Source organism: Salmo salar, chromosome ssa14 (genome assembly GCF_905237065.1).
Source record: "Salmo salar chromosome ssa14, Ssal_v3.1, whole genome shotgun sequence".
Taxonomy (NCBI): Eukaryota; Metazoa; Chordata; class Actinopteri; order Salmoniformes; family Salmonidae; genus Salmo; species Salmo salar.
In genome coordinates this window covers 39,061,027-39,079,045 of record NC_059455.1, presented here as the reverse complement: position 1 = coordinate 39,079,045, position 18,019 = coordinate 39,061,027, and the positions used below count along the sequence as shown (strand labels likewise).

At 46.0% G+C, this 18,019-nt stretch overlaps 1 protein-coding gene across 1 annotated transcript in view; it reads left to right on the top strand.

Annotated features, from left to right (window-relative positions):
* Window positions 1-3,458: 3,458 nt before the first annotated feature.
* LOC106569543 (potassium/sodium hyperpolarization-activated cyclic nucleotide-gated channel 2) overlaps window positions 3,459-18,019 on the top strand; it is a 71,660-nt gene continuing 57,099 nt past the window's right edge. The window contains exons 1-2 of the mRNA XM_014141001.2: window positions 3,459-4,772; window positions 15,857-16,280. Coding sequence (XP_013996476.1) covers window positions 3,601-4,772; window positions 15,857-16,280 — 1,596 coding nt within the window. The 5' untranslated portion in view covers window positions 3,459-3,600. The remainder of the gene's footprint in view (window positions 4,773-15,856; window positions 16,281-18,019) is intronic.

Sequence of the window (18,019 nt, the reverse complement as noted above, 5' to 3'; positions counted from 1 at the left end):
GTAAGTAAGTAGAAAATGGAGTTCTTCTGGACGATTCTAGAATGTTCTGCTGTGTGAAAATGTTTTTTAATGGTGAAATATGAGGTTTCTGGAATCGTCTGCCTTGTTCCAATACTTTAGAAATGCACCCTTCCTCGTACAAAATTCTCACAAATTATTCCCGATGGGAGAGGTGAAGCGCTACAGTAGCACCAGTATAGTCATGTCAGCTCAGTAGTTAGTCAATTAAAGGAAGGTAGGTAGGAACAGTGGATTTCTGAAGTATTCAAACTGGATGTTGAGCAATAAGCAGGGGCTGAAAGCCATTATGTGAAACTATTACATACTACATTTACTTTTTAGTAATTTAGCAGACGCTCTTATCCAGAGCAACTTACAGTAGTGAATGCATACATTTCATACATTTTTTTTTTTTTTCCCCTGTACTGGTCCCCCGTGGGAATTGAACCCACAACCCTGGCGTTGCAAACACCATGCTCTACCACCTGAGCCACACAGGACACTATCAGCTAAGTGGTGCTATGCTGATTAGTAATCACCTAATAACCCAATCAACACGGTTTAATTATTAGCACAGCATAGAAGCCAATCATAGCTCTGCTCCCTCAGGAGCCCTGTCCTGAAGGAGGAAATGGAGAGAGAATTCCGTCTCAGGCAGCAGGCTCTGGAGACAGACGGCCGTGGTACACATCTCACTGTCTCAGGCAGCAGGCTCTGGAGACAGACGGCCGTGGTACACTTCTCACTGTCTCAGGCAGCAGGCTCTGGAGACAGACGGCCGTGGTACACTTCTCACTGTCTCAGGCAGCAGGCTCTGGAGACAGACGGCCGTGGTACACTTCTCACTGTCTCAGGCAGCAGGCTCTGGAGACAGACGGCCGTGGTACACTTCTCACTGTCTCAGGCAGCAGGCTCTGGAGACAGACGGCCGTGGTACACTTCTCACTGTCTCAGGCAGCAGGCTCTGGAGACAGACGGCCGTGGTACACTTCTCACTGTCTCAGGCAGCAGGCTCTGGAGACAGACGGCCGTGGTACATGGGGAAATTATTTTATACTAATATAATTGCTCAGAGAAAAATATTTTGTTTAACAAGTAATACTAATTTTGATAAATGGCATTGGCACTTGGATTTGGTCAGATGACATGAAATGTATGTTCTAGTCTGTTCTAGTCTATGTGGGGCCCTCACCCAAGTAATGTCCTTATCAGTCCTGCTGGTGAGACTCATCAGTGTAACTGGACCTTCTCGCTCTCTACTGCTGCAGCCTTATCAGCCTAAACACATTAGGACCCATTTAGAGCTGCCTTGTCTTTCTTTGTGTGTGTGGGGGGGGGAGAAGGTGTGGGGAGAGAACCAAAACAGAGAGAAAGAGACCACCTGGCCTGGTGAACTTTCTGAGAACAACAGGCGGTTACTGTGTATCTTTCACTAAACCTTCTGTGCATGACTGAAATGCTTATTGTTACCCTAGAAATATGTTATAGCCAGTCCACATACACCTGGGATGTCATTGTGGAAAAAGGGTAGCTGAGGTTATAGCATAAGGTTGACAACCACAGATTTAGGACAAGATTACGCTAACCCCAATTTTAACCTAAACCATTAGAGGGTTGAACCAATAACTGACCCTGTGTAAGTGGTTATAGCTGCAACTTCAAATTCTCATACAACAATGATGAATGTTGACACTGCCAGTATACGCTGCTCTCAGGTTAGTTCCACCAGACCACCCAGCAGCAACATCTGTTCAACCAGCCTGACACTCTGTCTCTCTCTGGGATTCCTCGTAGCTCGTTGGACCTCGTCCAAGATCAATTAGCCTTTTTTCTTTTTTGGAACTGGAACTCTTCCTTTTATGCAAATGAACCCAGAGCATCATTCTTCTAATGTGTCATCATACCAGGAAGTGGAATTGAGGCAGGCAGCCTCTGCAGAGCGAGAGACACACTCCATCTGCCAGCTCAGACTGGACCCGGCATCTCACTGTGAAAAGGTAAGAGACCTGCGGCAAGGATACTCAGAACAGTCACGACAATCCCATTGACCCCTGGGAAATGTAGTTTAACATTGCTGCATGGATGTTTGAGACAAGTTCAGTGATTGCAGACAACCTCTGAATGTCATTGACACAGACTGTGCGATCAGCGTCAGTGATTCTGAAGGCTGTGTGTGTGTGTGTGTGTGTGTGTGTGTGTGTGTGTGTGTGTGTGTGTGTGTGTGTGTGTGTGTCCTCATGAAGGTCTCACTGGTTCAGTGGACAAGGTAAAATATCAGATCATATATACAGTTTGGCCTGGATTATCATGTGTATGACGTAGATATGGTTGAAATAGGACTTGGCGATAAATAAATACTAGGCACGTTTTCCCTAACCAAAGGCATCCTTGTCCTATATCAGATCCAACAGTGTGTCTGGGACTTTGGGTCCTTTGTCAGGGCTGTTCGTACGTATCCTACTGCTGGTCTGATTTGATCAATGTATGATTGATTCAATTTCAGTATGCTCACCGTTTGTGAACGCTTGGGTACACTTAGTGATGGATTAAACATTGTTTCTGTCCTGTAAAGGGGTCCTGAAATAATCATGTGGTTACAAAAAGTTTCATGTACCTGTTGATAGAGATAACAGCAGGCTAGAACCGGAGATAGAATGTAACCCTACCAGCAAGAATCATTTGGTGCTTGCCTGCACACATTACTATATCTGTTCTCTAATATCTTCATCTAACTTTTGGGTGACAACACTTCCAAAACATATTTTGATCCTTATTACAGTCCCATTTGGATTCTTGGAATGTTTGGTGTAAATTGAAAGCTGTATCTTTGAGGAGAATCTTTGATGAAAATCCAAACAGTTCGATTCAAGGACATGACGCTTATAAAAGGTCCATTTCGATAGTTGTGGCCTCCTCCCTTTATATCTTCATTGTCATCCCCTGATATGGATAAATGCCATAGTGGAGAGTATGGTGGATGCCTATTGGAAAGTTACTGTTGCTGTGGAAGTTTACCTGCTCAGCTATTTCACATCAGTGCAGATGATGAGGTAAAGGAAACAGACTATCACTTTGAGATCTCATTCTCTGTATTCCACCTGTATGGACAGTAGAGGGCGCTACACGCCTGTTTGACATCTTGTCATTGAAAACACCCTCTAAAAAATGACATCATTGCTTCATTACTGTCATGCCGTTTTAATTGAGCGTTTGAAAGCTGTATGAGTCATTGACCATACCTGATTTCACATGAATTTAGATGCTATCTTGTTGAATATTTTGGGAGTTGGATTGATTAGAATGTAATTGAAAGTTAATTTAATAAGGGAATAGGTTTACAGTAGCCTATGATTTGCTGAATGGGACTTAATCACAGAGCAACTGGCACTAAAAGTGTTATTAGATGTGATAAAATATAAACAGTGGTGAAGCGAAGCTTCCATGATTTCTGAAAGTGAGTACAGATACCTACTCTTGTAGTTTGCAAAGAAGTCACGTCCACCCCCTCCTCTCTCTCCTTTCTCTCTCTCCACTCTCTCTCTCCCCCACTCCTCTGTCCTGATCGGTTTTCACTAAAGATAATTGGAGGCAACATTTGATATGCCCAATGTCATGGACAAGAATGAGGTTTCACCAGGCTCATCTGCTGCGACCATGAAAAAGAAGGCGGCAGGCGGCAGCGGATGTAGCCACATCAGCGCGCCCAAAGCTGCCACGTCCAATTGCACGAGAAGCAAAAGCAGCAATTGTGTTGACTCTGCCCCGGCTGCTGCTGCCAGCCAGAGCGCCCCGAATGTGAAGCAGCCCGGCGTGGCCAGTAACGCTGTCATAGACGAGGCGGACGTCGGTGAGGACGAGTCCAAGTTTCAGTATCCGCGGCTGCGCCGAACCGGGGGGAGCGGCAGTTGCGGTGGTGGTAGTATCAGGATGAAGAACTTTACGCCAGGAGGGGGAGCCGCGGCCACGGCTACCAGAAAGAACTCCACCAACAACGAGACCATCCTACTGCAAACAGAGGGTGCGCCTGCTGCTACTAAGCCCACTGTAGCATCCAAAGCGACTGATACCACAACCTGTCCGGGAGATGCTGCCGGGCGCTGCGATACCAACAGAGCGGCAGGGGCGGAGGCGTCTGGAGCAGTGGTCGCAGTAGAGGTTTTAAACGCGGCAGCAGGTGATGCTTGTAACAACAGCACCGCTCCAATTTCAAGAATGAAATGCAACAAAAACGGAGAATGCAGGAGGGACTCCGGCACCGGGAGCCTGCGCTCGATCATATCCAACAAGACTGCCGGGGCGGGGAGGGCCGAGGACGCGTCCCTTAGGCGCGGTGCCTGTAACTCAGCCAGGGCCAGCATGGATGGCTCCGCGACAGGCTCCATGACGCAGGGCCAGGGGGAAGGTAGCGCAAACCCCGGCGTCACCCCTGTTTCCACCGGCGTCCCCGAGAAAAAGGACTCCAGGGTGTCCTTCTCCAACGCGCCAAGTAGGAAAGCCTCCTCGTCGCTGCACGGCTCGACCCAGACCCAGGCGACTCAGCAGCCTAGAAACTCTGTCACCTTCCAGAAGCCGGAGGATGGACCCCAGATCCAGGCCGAGGATGCCGAGGCTGACGGAAGTACCTTCATGCAACGACAATTCAGTGCCATGCTGCAGCCTGGAGTTAACAAATTCTCCTTACGCATGTATGGGAGTCAAAAGGCGGTGGAGAGGGAGCAAGAGCGGGTTAAATCAGCGGGCAATTGGATTATCCACCCCTACAGTGATTTCAGGTAAGAGTTATGCTATGTATGTATGTGCATGTTGGCAATGTCTTGGAGGGCCTTGGTTTGGCCCCATAGCATCATCAACAAGTTATACTGAGAATCCAGGAGCCCAGCAGTAGAATGCTTTTGTCATTGTACTTTGTGTAACACATCCATTGTCATTAGTTATTATAAAATACACATTTACCCCTTTTGTTCCACCTGTTCTGGCTGGTATTTTAGCCAATACATGTATATGACATTTTAATGAATGAAGCCCATCTATGCAGTGATTTTCATTAAACAATGGGCCATTGACAAAGCAATTTTTTTTTTTAGAAATGCTTTTTAGATGATTTCAAAGACAACCTGTGCGCAAAACTCTCTGCATAGGCTTTATGAATAACGATGATACCGGGCCCTTTCAAGGTTGTTAACACTAGCTAGTCTTTTGAATGTCCTGGATACCCAACCAAGCCTCTCGTTTTTTTTCAATTCGTGAACTCATTCGCATCGATCGCATTTAGAACAATAGGCGAATCTTGGCCCACAATCATTACATTCCGTAAATTACTAGGCTATTTACCGTGGAGCTAGATTAAAGATGATTTGTTTTTGTTTCGAGTCGAGGTTAACGTAGTAGCCTATGGCTGTCGGCCAGATCCTTGGCTGATAGGACTGTCGGGGTGTGTGATGCACTCAGTAATTGAATGTCACCTTGAGCCAAGTGTGCTAAAACCTCAAGCATGCTCATTCGAGACATATCCGCCTCCATTACTCTATGACTCCCCGTATCATGCATTTTAATGAGGGGTTTGCTTTGCCCGTTCATCACGGTTTTATCAGTGATAAGGCTAATTGACTTCTCACGCCTTTTGACACAATATAGGGGTTCTCTCGCGTTTAAGAGGGTCATGTTGATTATGAAATGCTTTATTTTCGTGAATTGGGCCCTGTCTCTGAGTGATATGCCATTGTTTACATGGTCGTGAAATTGCATCTTTGCGTCACTGGATTTCTTGATAGACACACACTCGTCACAAGTGGACAGCTCCCGCCTTACCGAAAGTGGAGCCGGCAGAATGATCAACTCTGTAGCTAGCCTACTTTCCATTCACAAATCACACCTCGTGCTGTTTCTGCTCAGCTCATCTTAAAGAATGGAATCAAATAATGTTGACTCAGTACAAGACATATGATACTAGGGCCTAGGAGACCTGGGCACAAAGTAACAATTTCGGTATTTTGTTATTTATGAAATTATTATTTGAGTTTGTTTATACAAACAACATACATATCTCAGCTACCATTACACACTGTAACCTGACTACGTTTCTAGGACATACCAGACCTTTATAATTCAACCCGAAAGTGGTGGAAGGTAACATTTTGCAATTAACCCCGTAGGCGGTAGTCTTCAATGGTAAACATTTGGGGGAATTTAAACATGTTCAGATTTTAAATTGATATTTGGATATAAATACACTAAATGGACACTTTTTTTCATCATTTCATCATGTCATATTGACTAAAAACGGAGTAGCCATGTTTTAGAGCGATTCTCTTAGCTGTACTGGCAAACTTGATGTAAATAAGTGCTATTTTATATCATTATTTAAATGTCTCTAAATACCATATAAAATACCATTACATTTTAGGTAAGGGGTTAATTGCAACAAATGTTACAATGTACCCCCATTACAAATCTGAGTCAAATCCGAGTATTGTGACAAAATACAACAATAATTATTGTCATCAACTTTACCAATCAAAAGACCTAACTGATAAAAAATGATATGATTAGATACATGGGGAATGTTTCACAGGTCAATAATCAAAAAAGGAGGTGGCAAGAATATTTAGAATTTGTCCTGTCAATATATCTTTTTTTTAATGTATGGATTTAAGCAACATTTCCTAGGCATATAGATACACTCACCAATTATTAGCACATTAAATAACACTTTTCTAAGGGGCTTCTAATCTGAGTAATTTAGTTGTTACATTGTTCCCCATGTTGCTTTGTGCCATGGCCTCCCCTATCCAATAACTCTGAGTGTACAAACATTAAGAACACCTGCTCTTTCCATGACACAGACTGACCAGGTGAGTCAAAGTGAAAGCTATGATCCCTTATTGATGTCACTTGTTAAATCCACTTCAATCAGTGTAGATGAAGGGAAGGAGACAGGTTAAGGAAGGATTTTTAAGACATGAGACAATTACGACATGGATTGTGTATGTGTGCCATTCAGAGGATGAATGGGAAAGACAAAACATTTAAGAGCTTTTCATTTTTCATGCTCAACAGTTTCCCATGTATTTCAAGAATGGTCCACCACCCAAAGGACATCCAGCCAGCTTGACACAACTGTGGGAAGCATTGGAGTCAACATGGGCCAACATCCCTGTGGAATACTTTCAACACCATGTAGAGTCCATGCCTCAACGAATCGAGGCTGTTCTGAGGGCAGAAGCAGGTGTGGGTGGGGGGATGCAACTCAAAATTAGAAAGGTGTTCCTAATATTTGGTATACTCAGTGTATGTAATTTGAGCATATAGTTTTGAGGAGAGTTATGCAACACAATAAATACAAGTCTCATAGGAGTTGGCATGCCGTAGTTCTCACAAATAGCATGACTAAAGGGGTTAATTCACACCTTGTTGCTTCAGTCGCAGTGTAATGACTCAGCGTTGCACCTGCAGTGAGCCCTCTCTGACTGTGTGGACCTGAACACCCACTAGCCTACCTCTACCTTCCCCTCATCCTCTACCTCCCCCTCTACCTCTCCCCTCTGCCTCTACCTCCCCCTCATCCTCTTCCTCCCCCTCTACCTCTACCTCTCCCCTCTACCTCTACCTCTCCCCTCTGCCTCCCCCTCATCCTCTTCCTCCCCCTCTACCTCTACCTCCCCCTCTACCTCTACCTCTCCCCTCTACCTCTACCTCCCCCTCTACCTCTCCCCTCTAACTCTACCTCCCACTCTCCCCGCTACCTCTCCCCTCAATCTCTACCCCTACCTCTCCCCTTTACCTCTACCTCTCCCCTCTACCTCTCCCCTCTACCTCTACCTCTCCCCTCTACCTCTCCCCTCTATCTCTACCCCTACCTCTCCCCTCTACCTCCCACTCTCCCCGCTACCTCTCCTCTCCCCTCTATCTCTACCCCTACCTCTCCCCTTTACCTCTACCTCTCCCCTCTGCCTCTACCTCTACCTCTCCCCTCCCCTCTACCTCTCCCCTCTACCTCTACCTCTGACTGTCATCAGCAGCACCCAACCGTTTAACCTGCTCTTTACACCTCAGCTAAATTGATTTTATGTACTGCCAATTGAGAAATCATTTGACTAAACTAAATAAAAAGAAGAAGAAAAGGTACTATGAAGCAAAGATAAATTCTATAAAGAATGATAGTAAAAAGCTTTGGAGGACCTTAAATACAATTTTGGTGTCACGTCCTGACCATAGAAAGATGTTATTTTCTATGGTAGAGTAGGTCAGGGCGTGACAGGGTTTTTCTCTCTCTATGTTTTCTATTTCTATGTTCAGGTTCTAGTTGTGTATTTCTATGTTGGGGTTTTGTTTGGGATGATCTCCAATTAGAGGCAGCTGGTCCTCGTTGTCTCTAATTGGAGATCATACTTAAGTAGGGTTTTTTTCCACCTGGGTTTTGTGGGAAATTATCTTTGAGTCAGTGTATGTTTCACCTCTGCGTCACGGTTTGTGTTTTTTGTCATTCAGTTTATTTATGTATTGCATAGTTTCACAGTGTAAATAAAATGTGGAACGACACACACGCTGCACTTTGGTCCGCTCCTCCTTTCAACAACCGTGTCAGAATCTCCCACCACCAAAGGACCAAGCAGCGTGGTCAGCAGGACAAATAGACTTGGGAGGAGATATTGGATGGGAAAGGACCCTGGAGGCAGGCTGGGGAGTATCGCCGTCCTAAAGAGGAAATTGAGGCAGTGAGAGCAGAGCGGCGATACTACGAGGCACTATACCAACCACGAGGCAAGTGCAAGAGGCAGCCCCCAATTTTTTTTTGAGGTTGGCACACGGGGAGATTGGCAGAGTCAGTTTGGAGACCTGAGCCAACTCCCCGTGCTTACCGTGGGGAGTGAGTGACGAAGCAAGCACCGTGTTATGTGGTGATGCGCACTGTGTCGCCAGTGCGCATTCACAGACCGGTGCGATCTGTGCCCGCGCCCCGCATTTGTCGAGCTACGTTGAGCATCCAACCAGAACGGGTTGTGCCAGCTCTACGCTCGAGATCTCCAGTGCGCCTCCACGGGCCAGTATATCCTGTGCCTGCTCCTCGCACTCGCCCTGAGGTGCGTGTTACTAGTCTGGCGCCACCTGTGCCAGCCCCACGCATCAGGCCTCCAGTGCGCATTTCCAGTCCAGCGCTTCCGGCGACAGTTCCCAGTCCAGAGCTTCCGGCGACAGTTCCCAGTCCAGAGCTTCCGGCGACAGTTCCCAGTCCGGAGCTTCCGGCGACAGTTCCCAGTCCGGAGCTTCCGGCGACAGTTCCCAGTCCGGAGCTTCCGGCGACAGTTCCTAGTCCGGAGCTTCCAGCGACAGTTCCTAGTCCGGAGCTTCCGGGCACAGTTCCTAGTCCGGAGCTTCCGGCGACAGTTTCCAGACCGGAGCTTCCGGCAACAGTTTCCAGTCCGGAGCTTCCGGCGAGTTTCCAGTCCGGAGCTTCCGGCGACAGTTCCCAGTCCGGAGCTTCCGGCGACGTTTTACAGTCCGGAACCTCCTGAGACGTTTTACAGTCCGGAACCTCCTGAGACGGCCTACAGTCCGGAACCTCCTGAGACGGCCTGCAGTCCGGAACCTCCTGAGACGGCCTGCAGTCCGGAACCTCCTGAGGCGGCTCGCAGTCCGGAACCTCCTGAGGCGGCTCGCAGTCCGGAACCTCCAGCGACGGTCCGCAGTCCGGAACTTCCAGCGACGGTCCGCAGTCCGGAACCTCCAGCGACGGTCCGCAGCCCGGAACCTCCAGCGGCGGTCCGCAGCCCGGAACCTCCAGCGGCGGTCCGCAGCCCGGAACCTCCAGCGGCGGTCCGCAGCCCGGAACCTCCAGCGGCGGTCCGCAGCCCTGAGTCTCCAGCGGCGGTCTGCAGTACAGAGCCTCCGGCGATGATCTACAGTCCGGTTCCGACGACGACGATCCATGGTCCGGTGGCACAGAAGCAGAGGGATCAGCGGGCGGATGGGGGTTACTCCCCGAACCGGAGCCGCCTCCTCTGTGGGAGGTCCGCGGGATGAGAAGGTTATGTGTACTGCACCAGAGCCGCCATAGACAATAGTTACCCACCCTGACCTCCCTCTTTTTTTGTTGTTGTTGTTGTTTTGTTTAGGTGCGGTCAGAGTCTGCACCTTTGGGGGGGGTACTGTCACATCCTAACCATAGAAAGATGTTATTTTCTATGGTAGAGTAGGTCAGGGTGTGACAGGGTTTTTTTCTCTCTATGTTTTCTATTTCTATGTTCAGGTTCTAGTTTTGTATTTCTACGTTGGGGTTTTGTTTGGGATGATCTCCAATTAGAGGCAGCTGGTCCTCGTTGTCTCTAATTGGAGATCATACTTAAGTAGGGTTTTTTTCCACCTCGGTTTTGTGGGAGATTAACTTTGAGTCAGTGTATGTTTCACCTCTGCGTCACGGTTTGTTGTTTTTGTCATTCAGTTTATTTATGTATTGTATAGTTTCACAGTGTAAATAAAATGTGGAACGACACACACACTGCACTTTGGTCCGCTCCTCCTTTCAACAACCGTGACATTTGGGCAAAAATAAGATGGTTCAATTCACACCATTTTTAATTCCGTAAAGTGAGTGTGGAAGAGGTGAAAAACGATTGTTGTCTATCAACAATGACAAGCCACCTGCGTCTGACAACTTGATTGGAAAATGTCTCAGGATGATAGCAGACTACATTGCTTTCAGAAATAATTCACATCCCTTGACTTTTCCCACATTTTGTTGTGTTACAGCCTACATTTAAAATTGATTAAATTGAGATTTATGGTCACTGACCTACAAACAATAACCCGTAATGTCAAAGTGGAATGATGTTTCTCGAAATTTTTGCAAATTAATTAAACGTGGAAAGCTGAAATGTCTTGAGTCAATAAGTATTCAACCCCTTTGTTATGGCAAGCCTAAATACGTTCAGGAGTAAAAATGTGCTTAAGAAGTCACATAATAAGTTGCATGGACTGTGTGCAATAATAGTGTTTACCATGCTTGTAAGTAAGTATTTCACTGTAAGGTCTACACCTGTTGTATTCGGCGCAAATGACAATGAAAATGTGATTTGATTTGATCTCTCTACCCTCAGTCAAGCTACCTCATCTCTGTATCCTCAGTCCCTCAGTCGACCAGTGAATTTAAAACTCTAAGACCAGGAAGGTTTTTCAATGCCTCGCAAAGAAGGGCACCTATTGGTAGATGGGTAAAAAAAAGCAGACATTGAACATCTCTTTGAGCATGGTGAAGTTATTAATTAACCTTTGAATGGTGTTATCAATACACCCAGTCACTACAAAGATACATGTGTCCTTCCTAACTCAGTTGCCGGAGAGGAAGGAAACTGCTCAGGGATTTCACCATGAGGCCAATGGTGACTTTAAAACAGTTAGTTTAATGGCTGTGGATCAACAACATTGTAGTTACTCCACAATACTAACCTAATTGACAGAGTGTAAAGAAGGAAGCCTGTACAGAATAAACGTATTACAAAACATGCATCCTCTTTGCAACAAGGTACTAATATAATACTGCAAAAAATGTGGCAAATCAATTAACTTTTTGTCCTGAAAACAAAGTGTTATGTTTGGGGCAAATCCAATACAACACATTACTGAGTACCCCTCTCCACACTTTCAAGCTTAGTGGTGGCTGCATCACGTTATGGATATGCTTTTAATTTAGTTTTCCAGGATAAAAAATAAACGGAATGGAGCTAAGCACAGGAAAAATCCCAGAGGAAAACCTGGTTCAGTCTGCTTTCCACTAGACGCTGGGAGATGAATTCGCCTTTCAGCAGGAAATTACCTTAAACACAAGGCCAAATATACACTGGAGTTGTTTACAGAGAAGACGGTAAATGTTCCCGAGTGGCCGAGTTACACTTTTGATGTAAATCTGCTTGAAAATCTATGTCAAAACTTGAAAATGGTTGTCTAGCAATGATAAACAACCAATTTGACAGAGCTTGAAGAATTTTGTGAAGAATAATGGGTAAATATTGTACAATCCAAGTGTGCAAATCTCTTAGAGATTTACCCAGAAAGATTCACAGCTGTAATCTCTGCCAAAGGTGATTCTAACATGTACAGTTGAAGTCGGAAGTTTACATACATTAAGGTTGGAGTCATTAAAACTCATTTTTCAACCACTCCACAAATTTCTTGTTAACAAATTATTGTTTTGGCAAGTCGGTTAGGACATCTACTTTTTTTTTTACATCTAAGTAATTTTTCCAAAAATTGTTTACAGACAGATTATTTCACTTATAATTCACTGTATCACAATTCCAGTGGGTCAGAAGTTTACATACACTAAGTTGACTGTGCCTTTAAACAGCTTGGAAAATTCCAGAAAATTATGTCATGGCTATAGAAGCTTCTGACAGGCTAAGTGACATAATTTGAGTCAATTGGAGGTGTACCTGTGGATGTATTTCAAGGCCTACCTTCAAACTCAGTGCCTATTTGCTTGACATCATGGGAAAATCAAAAGAAATCAGCCAAGTCCTTTAGAAAAAAAATTGTAGACCTCCACAAGTCTGGTTCATCCTTGGGAGCAATTTCCAAACGCCTGAAGGTACCACGTTCATCTATACAAACAATAGTACGCAGGTATAAACACTATGGGACCACGCAGCTGTCATACCGCTCAGGAAGGAGATGCGTTCTGTCTCCTAGAGGTGAACGTACTTTGGTGAGAAAAGTGCAAATCAATCCTAGAACAACAGCAAAGTACGTTGTGAAGATGCTGGAGGAAACCAGTACAAAAGCATCTATATCCACAGTAAAACGAGTCCTACATTGACATAACCTGAAAGGCCGCTCAGCAAGGAAGAAGCCACTGCTCCAAAACCGCCATAAAAAAAGCCAGACTATGGTTTGCAACTGCACATGGGACAAAGATCGTACTTTTTGGAGAAATGTCCTCTGGTCTGATGAAACAAAAATATAACTATTTGGCCATAATGACCATCGTTATGTTTGGAGGAAAAAGGAGGAGGCTTGCAAACCGAAGAACACCATCCCAACCGTGAAGGACGGGGGTGGCAGCACCATGTTGTGGGGGTGCTTTGCTGGTGCACTTCACAAAATAGATGGCATCCTGAGGAAGGAAAATTTGGCAGATATATCAAAGCAACATCTCAAGACATCAGTCAGGAAGTTAAAGCTTGGTCGCAAAGGGGTCTTCCAAATGGACAATGACCCCAAGCATACTTCCAAAGTTGTGGCAAAATGGCTTAAGGACAACAAAGTCAAGGTATTGGAGTGGCCATCACAAAGCCCTGACCTCAATCTTATGGAAAATTTGTGGGCAGAACTGAAAAAGCATGTGTGTGCAAGGAGGCCTACAAACCTGACTCAGTTACACCAGCTCTGTCAGGAGGAATGGGCCAAAATTCACCCAACTTGTGGAAGGCGACCCGAAACGTTTGACCCAAGTTAAACAATTTAAAGGCTATTTTTCCAAATACAAATTGAGTGTATGTAAACTTCTGACCCACTGGTAATGTGATGAAAGAACTAAAAGCTGAAATAATTAATTCTCTCTACTATTATACTGACATTTCACATTCTTAAAATAAAGTGGTGATCCTAACTGACCTAGGACAGGGAATTTGTACTAGGACTAAATGTCAGGAATTGTGAAAAACTGAGTTTAAATGTATTTGGCTAAGGTGTATGTAAACTTCCGACTTCAACTGTATTGACTCAGGGGTGTGAATACTTATGTAAATTAAATATTTCTGTATTTAATTTTCAATATATTTGCTAAAATGTCTAAAAACATGTATTCACTTTGTCCTTGTGGGGTATTGTGTGTTGATGGGTAGGATTTATTTTTCTTTTTTCTTCCATTTTGACATTCTGGCTGTAACACAACAAAATGTGTAATAAGTCAAAGGGTTTGAATACTTTCTGAAGGCACTGTATATTGCCACTCCTATTTGCCATCTTTTCAATCTAAGCCTACAGGAAAGTGTGTGCCCTCAGGCCTGGAGGGAAGGAAAAGTAATTCTGCTACCCAAGAATGTCAAAGCATCCCTTACTTGCTCAAACAGCTGACCACTCAGCCAGCTACCAATCCTTAGTAAACTTTTAGGAAAAATTGTGTTTGACCAGATACAATGCTATTTCACAGTAAACAAATTATCAACTGACTATCAGCACTTACACACATGACTGATGATTGGCTGAAATAAATTGATAATTAGAAAATTGTTGGAGCTGTTTTGTTAGACTTCAGTGGAGATTTTGACGTTATCGTCATAATCTGCTGCTGGAAAATGAATGCGTTATGGCTTTACATCCCTCCTATAGCGTGGATTGAGCATTCTGTCTAACAGAGCATAGAGGGTGTTTTTTTTTATGGAAGCCTCTCCATCATAATCCAGGTATAGTTGGGCATTCCCCAGGGCAGCAGTCTAGGCCCTTTACTGTTTTAAATCTTTGCTAATAACCTGCCATTGGCACTGAGTAAAGCCTGTGTGTCTATGTATGCTGATGACTCCACACTATACGTCAGCTAGCACAGCAAGGGAAATCACTTAACAAAGAGCCCAGTCAGTTTTAGAGTGGGTGGCAAGTAATACGCATTGTATTTGGAACAAATCATTCACTAAACCCTAAACCTCAACAAAATCTTGTAATGAATGATGTGTAAATTGAGCGGTGAGGAGACTAAACTGATTGGAGTAACCCTGGATTGCAAACTGTCATGGTCAAAACATATTGATGCTATGGTAGCTAAGATGAGGAGAGGTCTGTCCTTAATAAATTACCTAGTTTTGTTGTACCTGGACTATTGCCCAGTCATATGGCCAAATGCCACAAAGAGAGACATAGGCAAATTACAGTTGGTCCAGGACAGAGCAGCACGGATGGCACTTAAATGTACTCGGAGAGTTAACATCAGTAACATGCATGTCAATCTCTCCTGGCTCAAAGTGGAGGAGAGATGGACTGCATCACTACTTGTATTTGTGAGGGGCATTGACATGTTAAGTGCACCAAGCTGTCTGTTCAAACAACTAGCACACAGCTCAGACACCCATGCTTACCACACAAGACATGCCACCTAGGGGTCTCTTCACAGTCCCCAAGTACAGAATGGACTCTGGAAACGCACAGTACTAAACAGAGCCATGACTTCATGGGACTCTATTCCACATCAAGTAACTCATGCAAGCAGTAAAATCTGATTTGAAAAACTGATAACACCTTATGGAACAATGTGGACTGTGAGGACACACACACACACACACACACACACACACACACACACACACACACACACACACACACACACACACACACACACACATAGTCCTATGTCCACTACAATAATAATAGGTTAATGTTTTTTACTAAAACAATGATTTACAACAATCATACTAATTTTACTTCATCAATAGTAATTAGCTTAACATTATCCTTCACCCTGATCTATTGTAGGTCTATGTAGTTTGTTTCCACTCTCACCAGCCTTTGTTAGAAAGTCTCCACTGCCTGTCAGCTTCTCTCTCTGTTCTCGCTCACTCTGTTTTATCCTCTACTCCGCCCCTTTCCTCCTCCTCTCGATTCTCCCTTTCCTGCCCACACACGCACACACCCACACACGCACACACACACTCACTCACTCACTCACTCACTCACTCACTCACTCACTCACTCACTCACTCACTCACTCACTCACTCACTCACTCACTCACTCACTCACTCACTCACTCACTCACTCACTCACTCACTCACTCACTCACTCATTCACTCACTCACATACATACATACATGCATGCATACATGCATGCATACATACATGCATGCGCGCGCACTCTCTCTCTTCCTCTCTCTCCAGGTTCTACTGGGATTTCACGATGCTTCTCTTCATGGTGGGTAACCTGATTGTCATCCCGGTGGGCATCACCTTCTTCAACGATGGGACGACCACCCCTTGGATCATCTTCAACGTCATCTCCGACACCTTCTTCCTCATGGACCTGGTCCTCAACTTCCGCACTGGCATCATCATCGAGGACAACTCTGACATCATCCTGGACCCCAAGACCATCAAGAAGACGTACCTGAAGACCTGGTTCATCGTGGACTTTGTCTCCTCCATCCCCGTGGATTATATCTTCCTGATCGTGGAGAAGGGGATCGACTCTGAGATGTATAAGACGGCCAGGGCCCTGAGGATCGTACGCTTCACTAAGATCCTGAGTCTGCTGAGGCTGCTGAGGCTGTCCCGGCTCATCCGCTACATCCACCAATGGGAAGAGGTAGGACCACCACCCCCCACCCCTAAATGCTACATCCACCAGTGGGAAGAGGTAGGACCCCCACCCCACACCCCCACCCCCCACCCCTAAACGCAACATCCACCAGTGGGAAGAGGTAGGACCACCACCCCTCCCACCCTCCACCCCTAAACGCTATATCCACTAGTGAGAAGAGGTAGGACCTCCACCCCCCACCCCCGCCCCTAAACGCTACATCCACTAGTGAGAAGAGGTAGGACCCCCACCCCTAAACGCTACATCCACCAGTGGGAAGAGGTAGAACCACCACCCCTAAACGCTACATCCACCAGTGGGAAGAGGTAGAACCACCACCCCCCCCCCTAAACGCTATATCCACTAGTGGGAAGAGGTAGGACCCCCACCCCCACCCCCACCCCTAAACGCTATATCCACTAGTGGGAAGAGGTAGGACCACCACCCCCCACCCCTAAACGCTATATCCACTAGTGGGAAGAGGTAGGACCCCCACCCCACACCCCTAAACGCTATATCCACTAGTGGGAAGAGGTAGGACCCCCACCCCACACCCCCCTAAACGCTACATCCACCAGTGGGAAGAGGTAGGACCCCCACCCCCACCCCTAAACGCTACATCCACCAGTGGGAAGAGGTAGGACCCCACCCCCACCCCTAAACGCTACATCCACCAGTGGGAAGAGGTAGGACCCCCACCCCCCACCCCTAAACGCTATATCCACCAGTGGGAAGAGGTAGGACCCCACCCCCACCCCTAAACGCTACATCCACCAGTGGGAAGAGGTAGGACCCCCACCCCACACCCCCCCACCCCTAAACGCTACATCCACCAGTGGGAAGAGGTAGGACCCCCACCCCCACCCCTAAACGCTACATCCACCAGTGGGAAGAGGTAGGACCCCCACCCCCCACCCCTAAACGCTACATCCACCAGTGGGAAGAGGTAGGACCCCCACCCCACACCCCCCCACCCCTAAACGCTACATCCACCAGTGGGAAGAGGTAGGACCTCCACCCCACACCCCCCACCCCTAAACGCTACATCCACCAGTGGGAAGAGGTAGGACCCCCACCCCACACCCCCCACCCCTAAACGCTACATCCACCAGTGGGAAGAGGTAGGACCCACACCCCCCACCCCTAAACGCTACATCCACTAGTGAGAAGAGGTAGTACCCCCACCCCCACCCCTAAACGCTACATCCACTAGTGAGAAGAGGTAGTACCCCCACCCCCACCCCTAAACGCTACATCCACCAGTGGGAAGAGGTAGGACCACCACCCCCCACCCCTAAACGCTATATGGCTTAGTATAATTATCATAATAGATTGCCTCAAGGGGAGCTCGACCTCGACTCATCCACTATTTGTGGTCATGGTGAAAGGATGAATGATTGTAATTATAGTAGACATATAGCACCATTCACTTGGACTCTTAGAGCTTGTAACATGGAAACTCATCTCATCCACTATTAATCTGTAGCACCCACTCACAGCATCATGGCTACATGCTACATGGTTTAATATAGTCACTATAGATGGAAATGCTAATAAAGCTAGATGGCTATTAGTGATGAGGGGGGAAAATCGATACAGTTACATATCCAGTATTTTCCCTTCATAGCTTATTCTCCATTTTCTTTTTAAGTAGGGAGACAATTTGTTTTCAGCACTTTTATTTCCTTGATAGATCAAAACTCATTCTCATGGCTTTCTCTTGTCCGTCTGCGGCAGACATATGG